Raw genomic sequence first — 13,150 nt, forward strand, 5'->3', positions numbered from 1 at the left:
CTTTACTGCGTGTTTTTTTTTCTTTCTTACGGCTCCCTTTCCTATGTTTTCTGTACCCCGGCCTGGAAGGAGAACGACGAGAGCAAAGCAAGGACGACGCGTCGCGTTCGAGCAGCAGATCCTTTTTGCTCGTTCTCCCATCTCATCTCGATGAGCCGACATGCAGTTCGCGCAGAGCGTCTCGAAAATTTCCTCTATATCTTTCAATCTGACTCCGTCGAAACCAAAAAATCTCGAGTCGTGAACAACTCTTCTTGACGCAAACCGCCATGACCTCCTCCTCCTCCCTTTCCTCCCCCAGCTGGTCCTCCCGGCTCTCTCTTTTCCTCTTTCCCTCTTCCGCGACCTCCGAAGAAGACGCCTTCTCTGCCAGCAGCTCGACTCGGCTCCCCCCTCTCGAATCGAAACGACTTCTTCAAGGCCTCATCTTCAACTTTGGGTTCTCCCTCATCGCTTCCATCTTCTTCTTCGGTCTCGCCTTCGCTCCTTCCAACAGCAAGATTCCAGCGGCTTTCATCTTCGCTTACGGAGGAGCATCGATCTGGTTTGGGGTTTCGGGCTGGACGTGCTGGAAGGAGAGGAAGGAGCTTAAGCTGAACGAGGAGGCTGAGACGATTTCTTTGGGAGAAGGGAAGGAGGACTAGGAGGAACAAGACAGAGAAGAAGGAGCGGAAGGGTGGTCGATTAGAGCGGGTAAGAGGTGAGTTGACTTCGATGCTTGAGAGAGCTTGTCTGGAACTGGAGGAACGAACGAGAGAAGGGAAGGGAGGGAGGGAGGGAAGGAAGGAAGCGTCGAGCTCAACCAAGCTCGCTCCTCTTCCCTCCTTCTTTGCATCAGTTCGGGATCTTCGCAGACCTTTCAGAGGTCGAGAATGCTCGTCGACTCACAGTTGTCCCACCTTCCTTTCTGCTTACCTCCAGTTCGCGGCTATCTTTTCTGATCTCTCCTTCTCCTTCGAAGAGCGACGAGAGACGATTCGTGTTCTGACCCCTCCCCCCCTTCTTTTCATTCCTCCTTCTTGACAGAACGAAGGATCCTTCATCCAAGATGTGGTCAAGATCAGAGAAGAGAACATGCCCGAGGTTCGAGACTACGAGACTCTCGTCGAAGTCAGAGTGAGTCGCTCTTTCTCCCTCTCTCCTTCGACCCCATCTCCCTCCTCCTTCTTCTTCTTCCTCAGACGAACAAAGCTGACTCCTTTTCCCCAAATCTTTCTTGCTTTTAAAGTACATCGCCGTTGGACCTGCAGATGGTGAGCACTCTTCCTCCTTCCACCGCTCCCTCGTCCCTTCTCTCGCTCGTCTTCGAACTCGGACCAGATCTGACCCTTCTCGTTTCCTTCTCCTCTCACAGTCACCTGCCTTCGAATCCAAAACCGAGATATTACTCCCGGCTTCGACCTCAGCGGAATCGTCGTCAAGGACAAGTCTGGAAGGTTTAAGGAGGGAGATCGAGTCTTCGGGATGGTGAGCTCGTCTTTCTTTTCTCCTTCTCCGCTCTCTTTGCTTCCTTCCTTCGAACCGATCGAACTCACCGAGGTCCTTTCGTCTCTATCAGGTCTACGGAGGTCTCGAGGGAACCATCAAGGACGGTCGGTCTTCTTCCTTCCTTCCTCCTCCCTTCGATCTCGACGCGTCGAACTGACCTTCTCCCCTCCCCATTTTTCCCTTCGCTTCCCTCTTCCCTTCTCTCTTGTTCTCTTCATCTTCCAGACAAGCTCCGAAAGCAGTACCAGGACAACGGTTCCTTCGCTACCTACGCCGTCGTTCACTCGGACATGCTCGCTCGATGCCCCGACAAGGAAAAATGCTTCGCTGAGTGCGCCGCTCTCCCCTTCTGCACTCTCACCGCTTACCAGGTGAGCCTTTCCTCTTCCCTTCACCCTATTCCTCTATCGAGGTTCGAGGAACCTTTTTGCTGACTTCGGTTTTCTCGCTTTCGCTTTCTTTCCCTCAGGCCTTCGACTTCGTCTTTTAGTTTGTCTCGTTTGATTTCGTGTTTTATTTGACGAACTTTCGACGAACGAATGCCTTGGTTTGAACGAGGAAGAGAGGGGCTGAGAGGAAGAAAGAAAGGGAGGTGAGGGCCGTTGAGAGATCAAAGCGTCTTCGTCCCTCTCTCGCCTTCGTTCCTGTTCTTGTTCAACAGCTCGAATCTCAGAGCTCTGAATCGCCTGTCAGGGACGAATAGCTCGCAAAAGCCTCGCGGTTGAAGTAGGAACCGTTCTCTGCGATCCAAGTGACTCGCTTCTCTTTTCGGGGGCGACGCGTCGCCCGAGGGGTTACAGATCAGCCGGCTCGCGAGCTGTGGATTCAGACTTCCTTTGCTTCGCAGGCTCTCGCATTTTTGTTCGACGGTGGACCTGGTTTTAGGCGGAAGGGCCGTTCACCCGAGCCCAAACTGAAGCAGAACGATTAGAACGACGCGTCGTCGCCCAACCTCTGCTTTCTTTGCCTTTTGCGGAGGCAGCATATAGTCGTATAACATAGAAGAGTACAAATCTAAGAGTGGAGATCGAGAACGAAACGAGAGAACGAGAAGCTACCAGTGGGGCGCGTACAAAATCACGGCTGTAAGACATCCAGCGATGGTACCAACGACGGGAACAGTAACAACCCATCCGGTGACGATCCAAGCCAATCCTCTCCAGTTGAACGCTCGGACTGAGGGGAAAAGAGAAAGGTCGTCAGTTTGGATTTCGATATCTCTTGCGAGGCGAAGGAGGATGAAGACTCACGATCTCCGTTGCAAAGAGCGACTCCGAGGGTAGCTCCGGTGATGCACATGGTAGAGGAAACGGGGAGTCCGTACTGAGAAGCGAGAAGAACAGTGATGGCGGCTCCGAGCTCCATGCAGAATCCTCGGGAGGGAGACTGAAGGGTGAGTCGGTTTCCGAGCACTCGCATGATGTTGTAACCGTAGAGAACGAATCCGATGACCTGTAAGAGAGGTTCGAAAGAGGGAGGGAAGAGAAACGGTCAGCGGAAGGAAAAAGCGCAGGGACATGGATCGACGCGACGAGAAGAAGCGGGAGGGAGACGAACGAGGAAAGAAGCTCCGAACACGAGGATCCAAACAGGGGTGTCGGTGGTAGCAGTGAGAGGCTGTCCGGTCCTCCAGATAGAGTAGACTAGGAGAAGAGGGAGGGAGGTGGTCAGCGAGGTCGATCAAACCGAAAAAGAGAGACACGTCGACTCACTGGCAGAGTAAGGACCGATAGCGTTGGCGACATCGTTGGCTCCGTGAGCGAAGGAAGCAGTGCAAGCGGTGAGAACCTGAAGGAAGGAGTAGAGGTGCTCGGTCTCGTTGGAGTACTGCTTGGCGGCTGGAGAAGAAAGAAGGGAAGGAACGGAAGCGGTCAACGACGTTGTTCGTTCGAGAGGGCTCTTCGTCGAAAAACGAAAGCTACTCACTAGCGTGCATAGCCTCGAGTCGAGTGACTTCAGCTTTGGAAGTACCCTCGGTCTGGAGGGAGTGGACGTCGACTGGGAAAGTGAGAAAGGAAAGTGAGAAAAGAGGGAGGCGAAGTCAGCTTTGGGGAGAGGAAAAAATCGAAAAGACGAGGCCGACGCACCAGTCATTCCGTGGGTCAAAACACCGAGAATCTTGTATCGAAGGATGACCTTGAGGTTGTCCTTGGACCACCAGTCCTGCTCGGGGTCGAGTTCCGAAGGATCCTTGGTCTCGACAGCAGCAAGAGGGACCTCGGCTCGAGGAAGGGAGTGGGACTCGGCGGAGCCCTCGATGTCCTTCTCCTTGACGTTCTCGGCGGATTGAATCTCGGCGGAAGCGGCTGGAAAACAGAACGAGAGATAACGATCAGTCTATGAGAGATTGGAGGGAAAGCTTTGCTGGAGGAAAAGAGGAGACGGAACTCACAGCTCGAGACGACAGGATCGTGAGTTCCATCCTCGTCGTCGTTGTAGACTCGGTAGTCGGGCACAGTCGAGACGCCGGCGGCTCCAATCTGTCCAGCATCGGCAGGGGCTTGTCGCTTCCAGAGCATAGGGCCGTAGAAGAGATGGAACCATCGAATGGCTGAGAGGAAGAAAGGGAGGAAACGGAGTCAGACATGCGACGCGAATGCGAGGCGAGGCGAGGGAGGACGAGAACCCACTGTAGTCCTTCTTGACGACCTTGGCGTGAACGTAGGGAAGCCAGAAGAGCATGGCGAGGCTGGAAACAAGAGAAGAGAAGACGTCGTCAGTTTGAGGGCTACAAGGCGATGTTTTACTCGAAGCTGAACTCACGCAGTGACGACGGCAGCGGTTCCGACGATAGCGGCAACGACAGTAGGCTCGGGAAGCTCGTCAAGGTTGAGCGAAGGGGATCCCTGGGAGCGCAAAGAGAGAAGGAAGCAGAGTGAGCTCTCGAGTTTGCCTGATCTCGTTTCCTCCCGTAATCGATGAGAAACTCACCTTGTAGACGATGCTCATGGTGAGGACGGCAGTGACGAGGAAGAAGTAGAGCGGCGAGGTGTAGAGGGCCATGTGGATGGAGTCTTTTCGGACGAGGACGACATACTGCGATGGGAAAGAAGAAACGCGTCGGTTCGAGTCTGGCCTCTTCACCACCTTCTCCAGTCGACTCGAAGCTTACCTTGGTGAACAGGAAGAGGATAGCACCGAAGACAGCGGCAATTCCGGGAGCCATGATGAATCTGAAGGGGCGGGAAGAGGGAAGGGAGAGTCAGAGGAAGCTCGCCCGACGTCGCAGAAACCGTCGTCGAGTTGAAGAACTCACCCAGCAAAGATTGTTCCGAGACCCTTTCCTCCGTTCCATCCCCACTGAACGGAATCGGCACCAGCAACAGCCACTCCGACACCAGCGAGAGCAGAGACGATAGAGTACTGTTTGGGGAAGAGAGAAAGGAGGGAGACTCGTCAGTCAGAGGGAAGACGGGTCGGGAATGCGAAGGAGAGCAGAGAAACGTACGGTAGTCGAGACGGGCCAGGAGTGCTTAGTGCAGAACATCAACCATCCAGCAGAGACCGACAGAGCACCTGCGAAGGAGAAGGGAAGAAAGCGAGAAGGAGGAGTCAGATCGAGCGGGAAGATTCAGCCAAGGGAGAGCTTTTGCGACGACTCACAGGTGAAAGCAAGGAGCTGAACACCAGCGTTTCCCTCGAAGGACGAGAGAGAGATGATTCCGTTCTTGATGGTGGCAGCCACCTTCGCTCCGACGAGAACAGCTCCCAAAAACTCGCCTGAAGAAGGAAGGAAGGCACGAGGATCAGCTCGACGAACGTCGGGTTGGATCGAACAGAAGCGAAGGAGGAGGCAAAACTTACAGAGACCTGCAGCCAGGGCGGCTTGCCTCATGGTCAAAGATTTGGAGGCAACGGAGGTAGCGAAGGAGTTGGCGACATCGTTGGCTCTGAAGAAAGGGGAGGGAGGAGAAGGAAAAAAGTCAGAAAACGGCGGCGCCTCGCAATCTCCTTCTGGATCTTGATGCTCACCCGATGTTGAAAGCGTCCAAGGCACAAGCGATGGTTCCGAAGGCGAACAGGTAGTCCCACTGGTGAAGAATCGTCGACATGGCTGAAGAAAGGAAGGAAAGGAAAGGAAGAAAAGGAAGGAGGGAAGAGAAGGGCGAGGTGGGCGTTGGGAGCGAGAAAGGGGTCGCAAGACCTCCGCTCACACGAGCAGCTTCCCTCTTCGAAAAACTTTTGAGTCGGATCTTGGCTGAGAAGGACGAACGTTCGCCAGGAACTGATTTGGTCGGAGTGGTGGGGTGGGGTGTCGAAGGCAGAACAAGGGGAGCTGCCAAGGGAGTGGTTGGAGGCCTCCCCTTCAGAGGCAGCGAATTCAGCACCAAAAGGTGGTAAGGAACGTGCTGGAGCAGGAGGGGCTGGGAACAAAAGTTGAAACAAGGCGGAGGAGTCGAAGGACGGACTCTGCCCCAAGTAGAATCCATGGGCGGATAAGTTAAGACAGATCTTTGCGTTGGAGAAGGGAGAGAAGAAGCGAAGGAAGGGACGCTCGTGTGAGCTTCGTCCGTTTTTGGAGGCCGATCGAGCAGCGCTGCGCGGCGAACTTTGGTTCTCTTGGGAGATGCGAGAGAAAAGGAGGAAGGAACGTGGGAGGGGAGAGACGAAGAAAAGAAGGAGCACTGAAGTATAGCAAACGAAGGTTTTTCGAGGACTCGAGTTTCTCTTCGCATGTTTGCAGGTTTTCATCGAGAGAAGGGCGAAAACGCGACGACGCACGCACGGACGCGATCAAGCTGCGACTCGTTCTCTCTCCTGCAGCCTGTTCTTCGTTCGAACAGAAAGTATTCGAGCCGAATCCGCCTGCCGTCTAAAACTAGAGGGAGAAGGTCGTCCCTTCTCCATCTGCTTCAAAAGAAGGAGAGAGAAAGGGGATGGGAAAGGGAGGCGCGTCGCGTGAAGTCGAGCGGAGATCAACGTTCCCTTTCTTTCGCAGAGAACTCATCGCAGATCAGAAAAGGGTACGAAGAGAGACTTTTTAGAGAAGGGCGAGTCAAGGCACCGAAAACCCAGCTTCAAAGACGAGAAGGGGAGGAAACAGAAAGCGAAGGACGGCCGAAGTCGACTTCTCTCGAAGCCCACCTCTCTTCTTTCACCTCATCTCCACCTCTTTCTCTCTATGTTTCGCGACAAAGCATTCGTTCGTGAAAAGATCGTCAAATCAAACACACATCAAAAGAGAGACGCTAGAGAACGAAGAGGCATGGACGTTTGGGATCGATCGAGCAAAGCGAAGACTCCTTCTCTCGCCTAGTGATCCTTAACGCAGACGACCATTCGAGCTCCAGGGGTAGGGTTCCTCTGCGAAGAACGAAGCGGAAACGAACCGAGGTCAGATCTCTCTCTCTTCGAGAAGAAAAAAGGGGAAACCAAACTCACTCGAACCTCCTCCATCGCTCGAAGAACCCCGTCGAGACCGTGCTCCTTTTGAAGTCGAGTGGGGAGGCACTTGCACTTGTCCTCCTGAATCCACTTTTGGAAGTCCTTGAAGAAGGCTTTGGTGTTGTCGTGCTCGTTGTGGGAGGGCTGAGGAAGACGAGGAAAGAGGAAGGAAGAGGGTCAGCACGACGCGTCGGCGAAGGGGAAGAGAGAGGGAGGAGGAACGTGGAGGGAAAGAGGACCTACCTTGAAGTCGACTCCGTCCCATTGAGCTTCGTGTCCCCAGAGGGTGGTCGGAAGCCTGAAGGAGGAAGGAACGAAGAAGGTGAAGTTTGAAGGAGGAGGGAGAGGAAAGGGAAGAGGTGAGCGAGGAGATTCGAAGATGAAGGGACGAGTCGAAGTAGAAGGGGAAAGAACAAAGAAACTAGTAGGAAGTCAGACTCACTTCATTCGAACGGTGATGTCGTTTCGCCCGGACGCCTGCGACTCCTCCTTCTGATCTCGAGGGATGACGGTCGAGATCTGACCTCCTTTGGCTCCCATGGACTTGTAGGCGACGGTGAGAGAGTTTCCCTGAGTAGGTATAGAGAAGGAAAAAAAAGAGGAGGATCAGCGAACGAAGTCTTCGATCTCGAGTTGAATCGAGGGAGAGAGAGAGAAGGAAGGAGAGAGACGTCGAGCTGAAAACTCACCTGTCCGACGGCGTCGATGGCGAAGTTCAAAGCGTTCTGAGTGTGCTCTTGGATCTGTCGATCGACGTCTTGGTCCTTGAACTGAAGTTGGAGGATGAAGGGAAGGAGAAGGAAGAGAGTCAGCGTCGGTTCCGAGAAAGACGACGCGTCGAGTCGGAAGGAGAGAGGGAAGCGAGCGAGAGAGACTCACGTTGTAGCACTGATCAGCACCGTAGTCCTTGCAGAGCTGGAAGTTGTTCTCGGAGGTGGTGGTGAGGACCTTGTACCCCATTCGATGGGCGATCTGGATGGCAGAGAGTCCTGCGAAGGAAACCGACGGAGGAAGAGGGAGAGAGAAAAGGGAAAGATCGAGGGAGTCAGCATGGTGTCGTTCGAGGATCACTCTCAAAGTGGGAATGCGAGAAAAGAAATGCTCACCGATCAAGGTGCTTCCTCCACAGATGAGGATCGATTCGTGACTCTTCGCCTGAGAAGGCCAGTTCTTCAAGTCGAAGGCCTGCGAGAGGAAGGGAAAGGAAGCGAAGAGGAAGCGAGGTTAGCGAAAGAGTTCTTCGACCGAAGTGAAGCAAAGTTCGAAGAAGAGGAAGAGGAAGACTCACCTGGTAAGCGGTGAGAGTGCAGAAGGGGAGAGCGGCGCACTCGACGAGGCAGTTCTTTTTGTCGGGGCATCGAGCGAGCATGTCCGAGTGAACGACGGCGTAGGTAGCGAAGGAACCGTTGTCCTGGTACTGCTTTCGGAGCTTGTCTGGAAGAGGGGGAGGAGAGGGGAGGGAGGGAAGAGAGAGGGAGAAGAGGGAGAAGGTCAGCTCGACGCGTCGACAATCAACGAAGGAAGAGAACGAAGACGAACCGTCCTTGAGGGTGCTTCCGAGACCTCCGTAGACCTGATAGAGACGAAAGGACCTCGGTGAGTTCGATCGGTTCGAAGGAAGGAAGGAAGCAAAGAGAGAGGAGGAGGAGAAAAGAAAGACGAGCTCACCATCCCGAAGACTCGATCTCCCTCCTTAAACCTTCCAGACTTGTCCTTGACGACAATTCCGCTGAGGTCGAAGCCGGGAGTAGTGTCTCGGTTTTGGATTCGAAGGCAGGTGACTGTGAGAAAGCAGAAGGGAGGGAAGAGAAGAGTCAGTTTTGTGAAGTCGCGGGAGCGGAAGAGAGACAGAAAAGGAACGAGGGAGCGCCGAAAGAAGGAAGAAGGCTCACCATCTGCAGGTCCAACTGCGATGTACTTTAAAAAAAGAAGGGTACGAGGAAGAGGAGTCAACTTATGTTCCAGTGAAGAGAAGAAGAAGGAAAAAGGAGACGGGGCTAGAGGGAGAAAGAACGACTCACTCGAACCTCGACGAGAGTCTCGTAGTCTCGAACCTCGGGGATGTTCTCTTCTCTGATCTTTACCACATCCTGGATGGGGGATCCTTCGTTCTGTGGAGGCAGGAGGAAAAGAAGGGGAGGAGGGGTCAGAACTGAATGGTCTCTCGTCGCTCCTCCTCCTGCTCGTCGAATCAATGAAGGCGAAGAAGCGATTGGGAAACTCACGATGTTCTTTCCATCGGTGGTGGTAGCGAGAGCGTGCATCTTCTGAGGGATGTTCATCATCTTGAAGGGTTGTTTTGAGGAGTTGGGTGAGGGTGAGTGGGAAGGGGAAGGTGGGTGTTTGGGAGGAGGGAGGGAACGAGCGAAACGTCTGCTCTAAAAGGTAAATCGAAAAGGGTCAGGTGAGCTTTTAGAGAGTCACGTTGGCGGAGAGCTCTGCTGTTCGAGATGGTCATCTGCTCGAGGGGAAGGAGGAATCGAAGAATGGGCGGAGGGAGGGGAGAAGCGAAAGAGGAGCTGGGTGTCAGGAACTAGAGATTCAGGCCTCGAGGAGGGAGAGTAAACGAGACAGGGCAAGGTTTACGTACATTCTATCAGCTGAGATCCGAATCAATGCTCCGAGATGAACGAGAGCCGTAGAAGACGAGCAAGAAGGGAAGTTTGGACCGCTTGGATCCGGGCGGAGAAACGAATAGAAATCAACGAGAGCGCGTCCGTTTGAGGGTCCTTGTTGGGCAAGATGAGCTTTCCGATGAGAGTTGATGAGGAGGTCGGCTCGAGATTGAAGAGAGAGAAGGGCTGGGGGAAGAGAGAGAGAGGGAAGGGAGACAGCTCGAGGAAGGAGGTTTCTGTGAGCTTCAGCTTCGGCGGAAGGGGGAGGGCGAGGGGATCCTGCTTTGGATTCCGAGTCTCTGCGAGAGATAGAGAGAGAGAAAGAGAGAAAGAATCTAGGGATGTCGTGAATTTTGCTCTCCTTGATTTGGATGGTCGTCGGGAGGGAACTAACGAAAACAAAGGAGGAAGCGAGAGCTTTCGATGGTGAGCTCAAACGCCATCAATCGACTCGACCCTCCCTCCCTTTCCCTACTAGTCCTTTAAGGATTGATTCTTCTGCTCTCCACCTCTTCGAAGAAAGCATCTCTTTCACCTCGGATTTCCACCTCAAAGCAAAACCACGCATCCACGAGGCCTTCCTTCCTCCTCCTTCACCCTCCTCTTCCCTTCAACTCGTTCAGCCCTCCTACTACCTCCCTCCCTTCGACTCACGACCTCGCACGCCCGTCCATCGATGCCCTCGATTTCCTCTCCTCCCCAATCCTCCGAGCGGCCGGTTCTACTCAACGGGAGAAGAAGGCAGCGTCGTTCTCTCAGCTCCTTTCGAACCCAACTCGAGCTCGACATCCCTGTCCGAGAGCGGACGAGGAGGGATCAGCGGCAGGAATCAATGAGGACCCAGGACGACATCCAACGATCTACCTGTAGTCTTCAATCTTCGATCAGCACAGCAGGGAGGGTGCTGGAGAAGCATGAGGGGAAGGAGGAGAAGGAGCAGACAACGAGATGAGCTCGTTTCCGACGCCTCGTCTCCTTCGAGGAAGAAGGGAGCTCGTTCCAAGTAGTCTCAAGCACCGAGATCCTTCAGGATAGCTAGTCAGAGGGCTTATGAGTGAGTAGAAGTGTCCTCCCCAGTTTTCAGCTTTAGTTTAAGAACGGAAGGAGGGAAGGGAGGGATGCGTTCGTCGTGATCTCTTCCTCCTCGCTCTCCCCCTTTGGGTTGCTCCTTTCTAATACGCAGTGATTTTGCTCTTCGCCCCAACGCTAATCCGAATTCTTGGTTCTACATAATAACCTCTCGGTCTGACCGAGCTTCCGCAACTCGTGCTGTATCCCCAAGCTGATGAGAGAGAGTTCAAAGCTCACCTCCCGTTTCTTCTTCATCAAGGCCTCGCCTTCCCTCCTTCGCGGACCTCAGCCCTGCCTTCCGAACAAGGAATCTCTACGGGGGTTCACTCCCTCTTTCCTTCTCGATCGGACCGTTGCCTGGTTAGAACGCTGTTCGTCGCGTCGAGCGAACAAGATGTCGAGGTGTGTGGTTCTTGAAGGAAAAGGCGTTTGTGAGTCTCGTTTCTTGCTCGTGTCCTTCCATGCGCTCAACTTCTTTGAAGTGCACCTTCTTCGTACTAGAACTGAACCCCTATTTCTTCTACAGGAGACTCGGCTTCGAGCCTCGTTCGATGGGCAGTCCGACCAAACCAAAACTCGGACGCGTCCTCTCGACGCCTCTTTCCTTCGTTCCTCTTTCTTCAACAGCCAAACTTCCCACCCAGGAACTTCCGAGAGTCATTTGAGTCAAAGCATGAAATCGCTGTTTTACTCGAGGAGGGGAAGGGTAGGGCGTTGAGGCTGGGTTTCTTCGTTTCGTTTCGTTTTCTTCTTCAAGCTTTCGTCTCTTTTGGGCCTTTGTTTCTGTTTGATTTCGTTTTGAGGTCTTATACTGGGCTTTGAGTGATACATTCGAGCTTCGATCTATCACTTTTCGACTTCCATCGAAGCGCAAGGAGGGGTGGTTTGGGGAAGAGGTGAGAGCTCATTGACGCAAGACAACGCGCGTTTCCTCCTCTCCTTTCTCCTCGTTTGAAAACCGCGAGAGAGAAGCGAACGATCCCAATAAGTTTGAATACAGCAAAAACGTTCTTCCCGCTTGCACGAGATCATTCCGAGGGCGGTGGTGTGAGTGGGGAAGCGAAAGAACGCGTCGCAACGTCGCGTCTTTATCTGCTTCGTATCTCTTGCTCTCTCTTTCCTGCAAAGTCTAGAAACAGTCTTCCTTCGGCTCAAAGTGCTACATCTCATCGTTCGGTCCAGAATCGAAGTCTCTGTCGTTCCACAGCCGAAGGCGAGAGTTTTTACATTCGCTGGAAGATCTCGCCAAACGGGGTGACGGGTTTCTTTGATGAGCTTCTCTTCCCTTCCTCTCGGGGGCTTCTCTCCCCCAACCACCATCTACAACACAACCTCACCGTCAATTTCCGCCATGTCACCATCACTAATCACTCGAACGATCAAGCTCGACATCACGACAGACGGTTCGTCGAATCGATTCCCCGTCGAGGCTCGAATCTCTCTCTCATCGCCAAACCATCTTCCCCCAACTGATTTTTCCTCCACCTGATTCCTTTTCCTCCCCACTGGTTTGGAACCTCAGCCATCTGCCCGTTCTGCTACATCGGTTCCAAGAACATCAAAACAGCCATAGACCTCTGCAAAGCCAACGATCCGACGCTCGACTTTGCTCTTCAGTACCATCCTTTCCTCCTCGAGGAGAACCTCTCAACGGAGCCTGTTAACAAGCGTAAAAGGTTCCAAAATCAGTATGGAGTGGAGCAGTTCGCAAGTATGGAGGCAGCTATGGTAGAGCGGGGTAAACCTGCTGGGATCGCGTTGTGAGTCGCGTCGTTGACCGAGAGGAGCACAAAGATCGAATCGAGGCTGATCCTCTCCCTCGGTTCCGATGCTCGCAGTTCGTACGGAGGAGAGATATCTCAGACTAAGAATGCGCAGAGACTTCTGACCTTTGCGTATCAGGAGGGAGGAGAGAAGATGCAGGTTCCGTTGATGAAGTTGTTGTTTCAGGTTGGTCGTCGCTTCCCCATCTCACCTCGAGAAAAATTGAGCTGACTGGCTCCCTAAACTATTCGTCAAGGGATACTTCGAGGAAGAGAGAGACGTAGGTGACTTTGACTTCCTCGGAGAATCAGGTGTCGCAGTCGGACTCTTCGAATCGGTCGAAGCAGTGAGTCGACGCGTTTTACTTTCTTTTCCCCTCTTCCCACGTCCTCGAACTGATCATCGTCTCAATCTCGATCTCATTGTAGGCCAAAACTTTCCTCTCCTCGGAGCTCATGGTCCCCGAGGTGGAGAAAGCCTGTGCTCACGCCAAACAAATAGGCATCCAACGAGTGCCCTTCGTCGTACTGAACCTGGAGTTTGGGATCTCAGGAGCTCAGGAAGTCGAGAAGTACGCCGAGGTAAGTTTCGAATCAACCCTTTCAGCATCCTCGTCGACTTGAGATCAAGAGATCGAGAAACGAGAGCTGTCGACGCGTTCTGCGACTCGCCACTGACTGCCCAGCTCTTTTCCCTTTCACAGATCTTCGGAAAGGTCTCCAGAGGAGAGTCTCCTATGTAGTTTCTATGCATGTTTAAGCATTGGTCTCATTGAGCCGTTGATCAATGCAACTCCCGTTCGCTTTCCTCTATCTCCCGTTCAAAAG

At 53.3% G+C, this 13,150-nt stretch overlaps 4 protein-coding genes across 4 annotated transcripts; 2 read left to right on the plus strand and 2 right to left on the minus strand.

The window, feature by feature from the left end:
• Positions 1–269: 269 nt before the first annotated feature.
• BDY24DRAFT_416048 (chaperonin 10-like protein) lies at positions 270–1,978 on the plus strand (the record flags this gene model as incomplete). The annotated part of the gene is made up of 7 exons (XM_076643539.1): positions 270–551; positions 1,027–1,116; positions 1,229–1,253; positions 1,355–1,467; positions 1,559–1,592; positions 1,714–1,859; positions 1,958–1,978. The coding sequence occupies 7 exons, from the start codon at positions 270–272 to the stop codon at positions 1,976–1,978; spliced, it is 711 nt and encodes a 236-aa protein (XP_076495834.1).
• Positions 1,979–2,542: 564 nt separating this feature from the next.
• Positions 2,543–5,540, minus strand: BDY24DRAFT_341603 (inorganic phosphate transporter; the record flags this gene model as incomplete). The annotated part of the gene is made up of 16 exons (XM_076637451.1): positions 2,543–2,664; positions 2,739–2,940; positions 3,046–3,131; positions 3,201–3,326; positions 3,415–3,486; positions 3,576–3,794; positions 3,872–4,039; positions 4,119–4,177; positions 4,252–4,334; positions 4,420–4,524; positions 4,601–4,661; positions 4,745–4,851; positions 4,937–5,004; positions 5,092–5,208; positions 5,293–5,378; positions 5,461–5,540. 16 exons carry the CDS (start codon positions 5,538–5,540, stop codon positions 2,543–2,545), a joined length of 1,761 nt encoding a protein of 586 aa, XP_076495835.1.
• Positions 5,541–6,741: 1,201 nt separating this feature from the next.
• Positions 6,742–9,331, minus strand: BDY24DRAFT_442210 (zinc-binding alcohol dehydrogenase family protein; the record flags this gene model as incomplete). Its single annotated transcript, XM_076644669.1, has 13 exons — positions 9,099–9,331; positions 8,895–8,984; positions 8,766–8,790; positions 8,542–8,654; positions 8,413–8,446; positions 8,162–8,307; positions 7,980–8,058; positions 7,753–7,862; positions 7,563–7,643; positions 7,316–7,443; positions 7,117–7,171; positions 6,871–7,017; positions 6,742–6,792 (listed from the first exon to the last, which is right to left on the minus strand). Exons 1-13 carry the CDS (start codon positions 9,156–9,158, stop codon positions 6,742–6,744), a joined length of 1,119 nt encoding a protein of 372 aa, XP_076495836.1. The 5' UTR covers positions 9,159–9,331.
• Positions 9,332–11,863: 2,532 nt separating this feature from the next.
• Positions 11,864–13,121, plus strand: BDY24DRAFT_392310 (DsbA family oxidoreductase). The gene is made up of 6 exons (XM_076640886.1): positions 11,864–11,962; positions 12,082–12,319; positions 12,398–12,509; positions 12,580–12,669; positions 12,752–12,904; positions 13,027–13,121. Exons 1-6 carry the CDS (start codon positions 11,911–11,913, stop codon positions 13,063–13,065), a joined length of 684 nt encoding a protein of 227 aa, XP_076495837.1. The 5' UTR covers positions 11,864–11,910; the 3' UTR covers positions 13,066–13,121.
• Positions 13,122–13,150: the final 29 nt, after the last annotated feature.

This window comes from Mrakia frigida (assembly GCF_051309035.1).
Source record: "Mrakia frigida strain ATCC 22029 unplaced genomic scaffold BDY24scaffold_19, whole genome shotgun sequence".
Taxonomy (NCBI): Eukaryota; Fungi; Basidiomycota; class Tremellomycetes; order Cystofilobasidiales; family Mrakiaceae; genus Mrakia; species Mrakia frigida.

Bases quoted from the DNA above. Each gene is read 5' to 3' on its own strand.
- BDY24DRAFT_392310 (XM_076640886.1), top strand. From the start codon at position 11,911: ATGTCACCATCACTAATCACTCGAACGATCAAGCTCGACATCACGACA. The intron at 12,670-12,751 runs GTGAGTCGACGC...ATCTCATTGTAG, and splicing joins TCTTCGAATCGGTCGAAGCA to GCCAAAACTTTCCTCTCCTC. The intron at 12,905-13,026 runs GTAAGTTTCGAA...TCCCTTTCACAG, and splicing joins AAGTCGAGAAGTACGCCGAG to ATCTTCGGAAAGGTCTCCAG.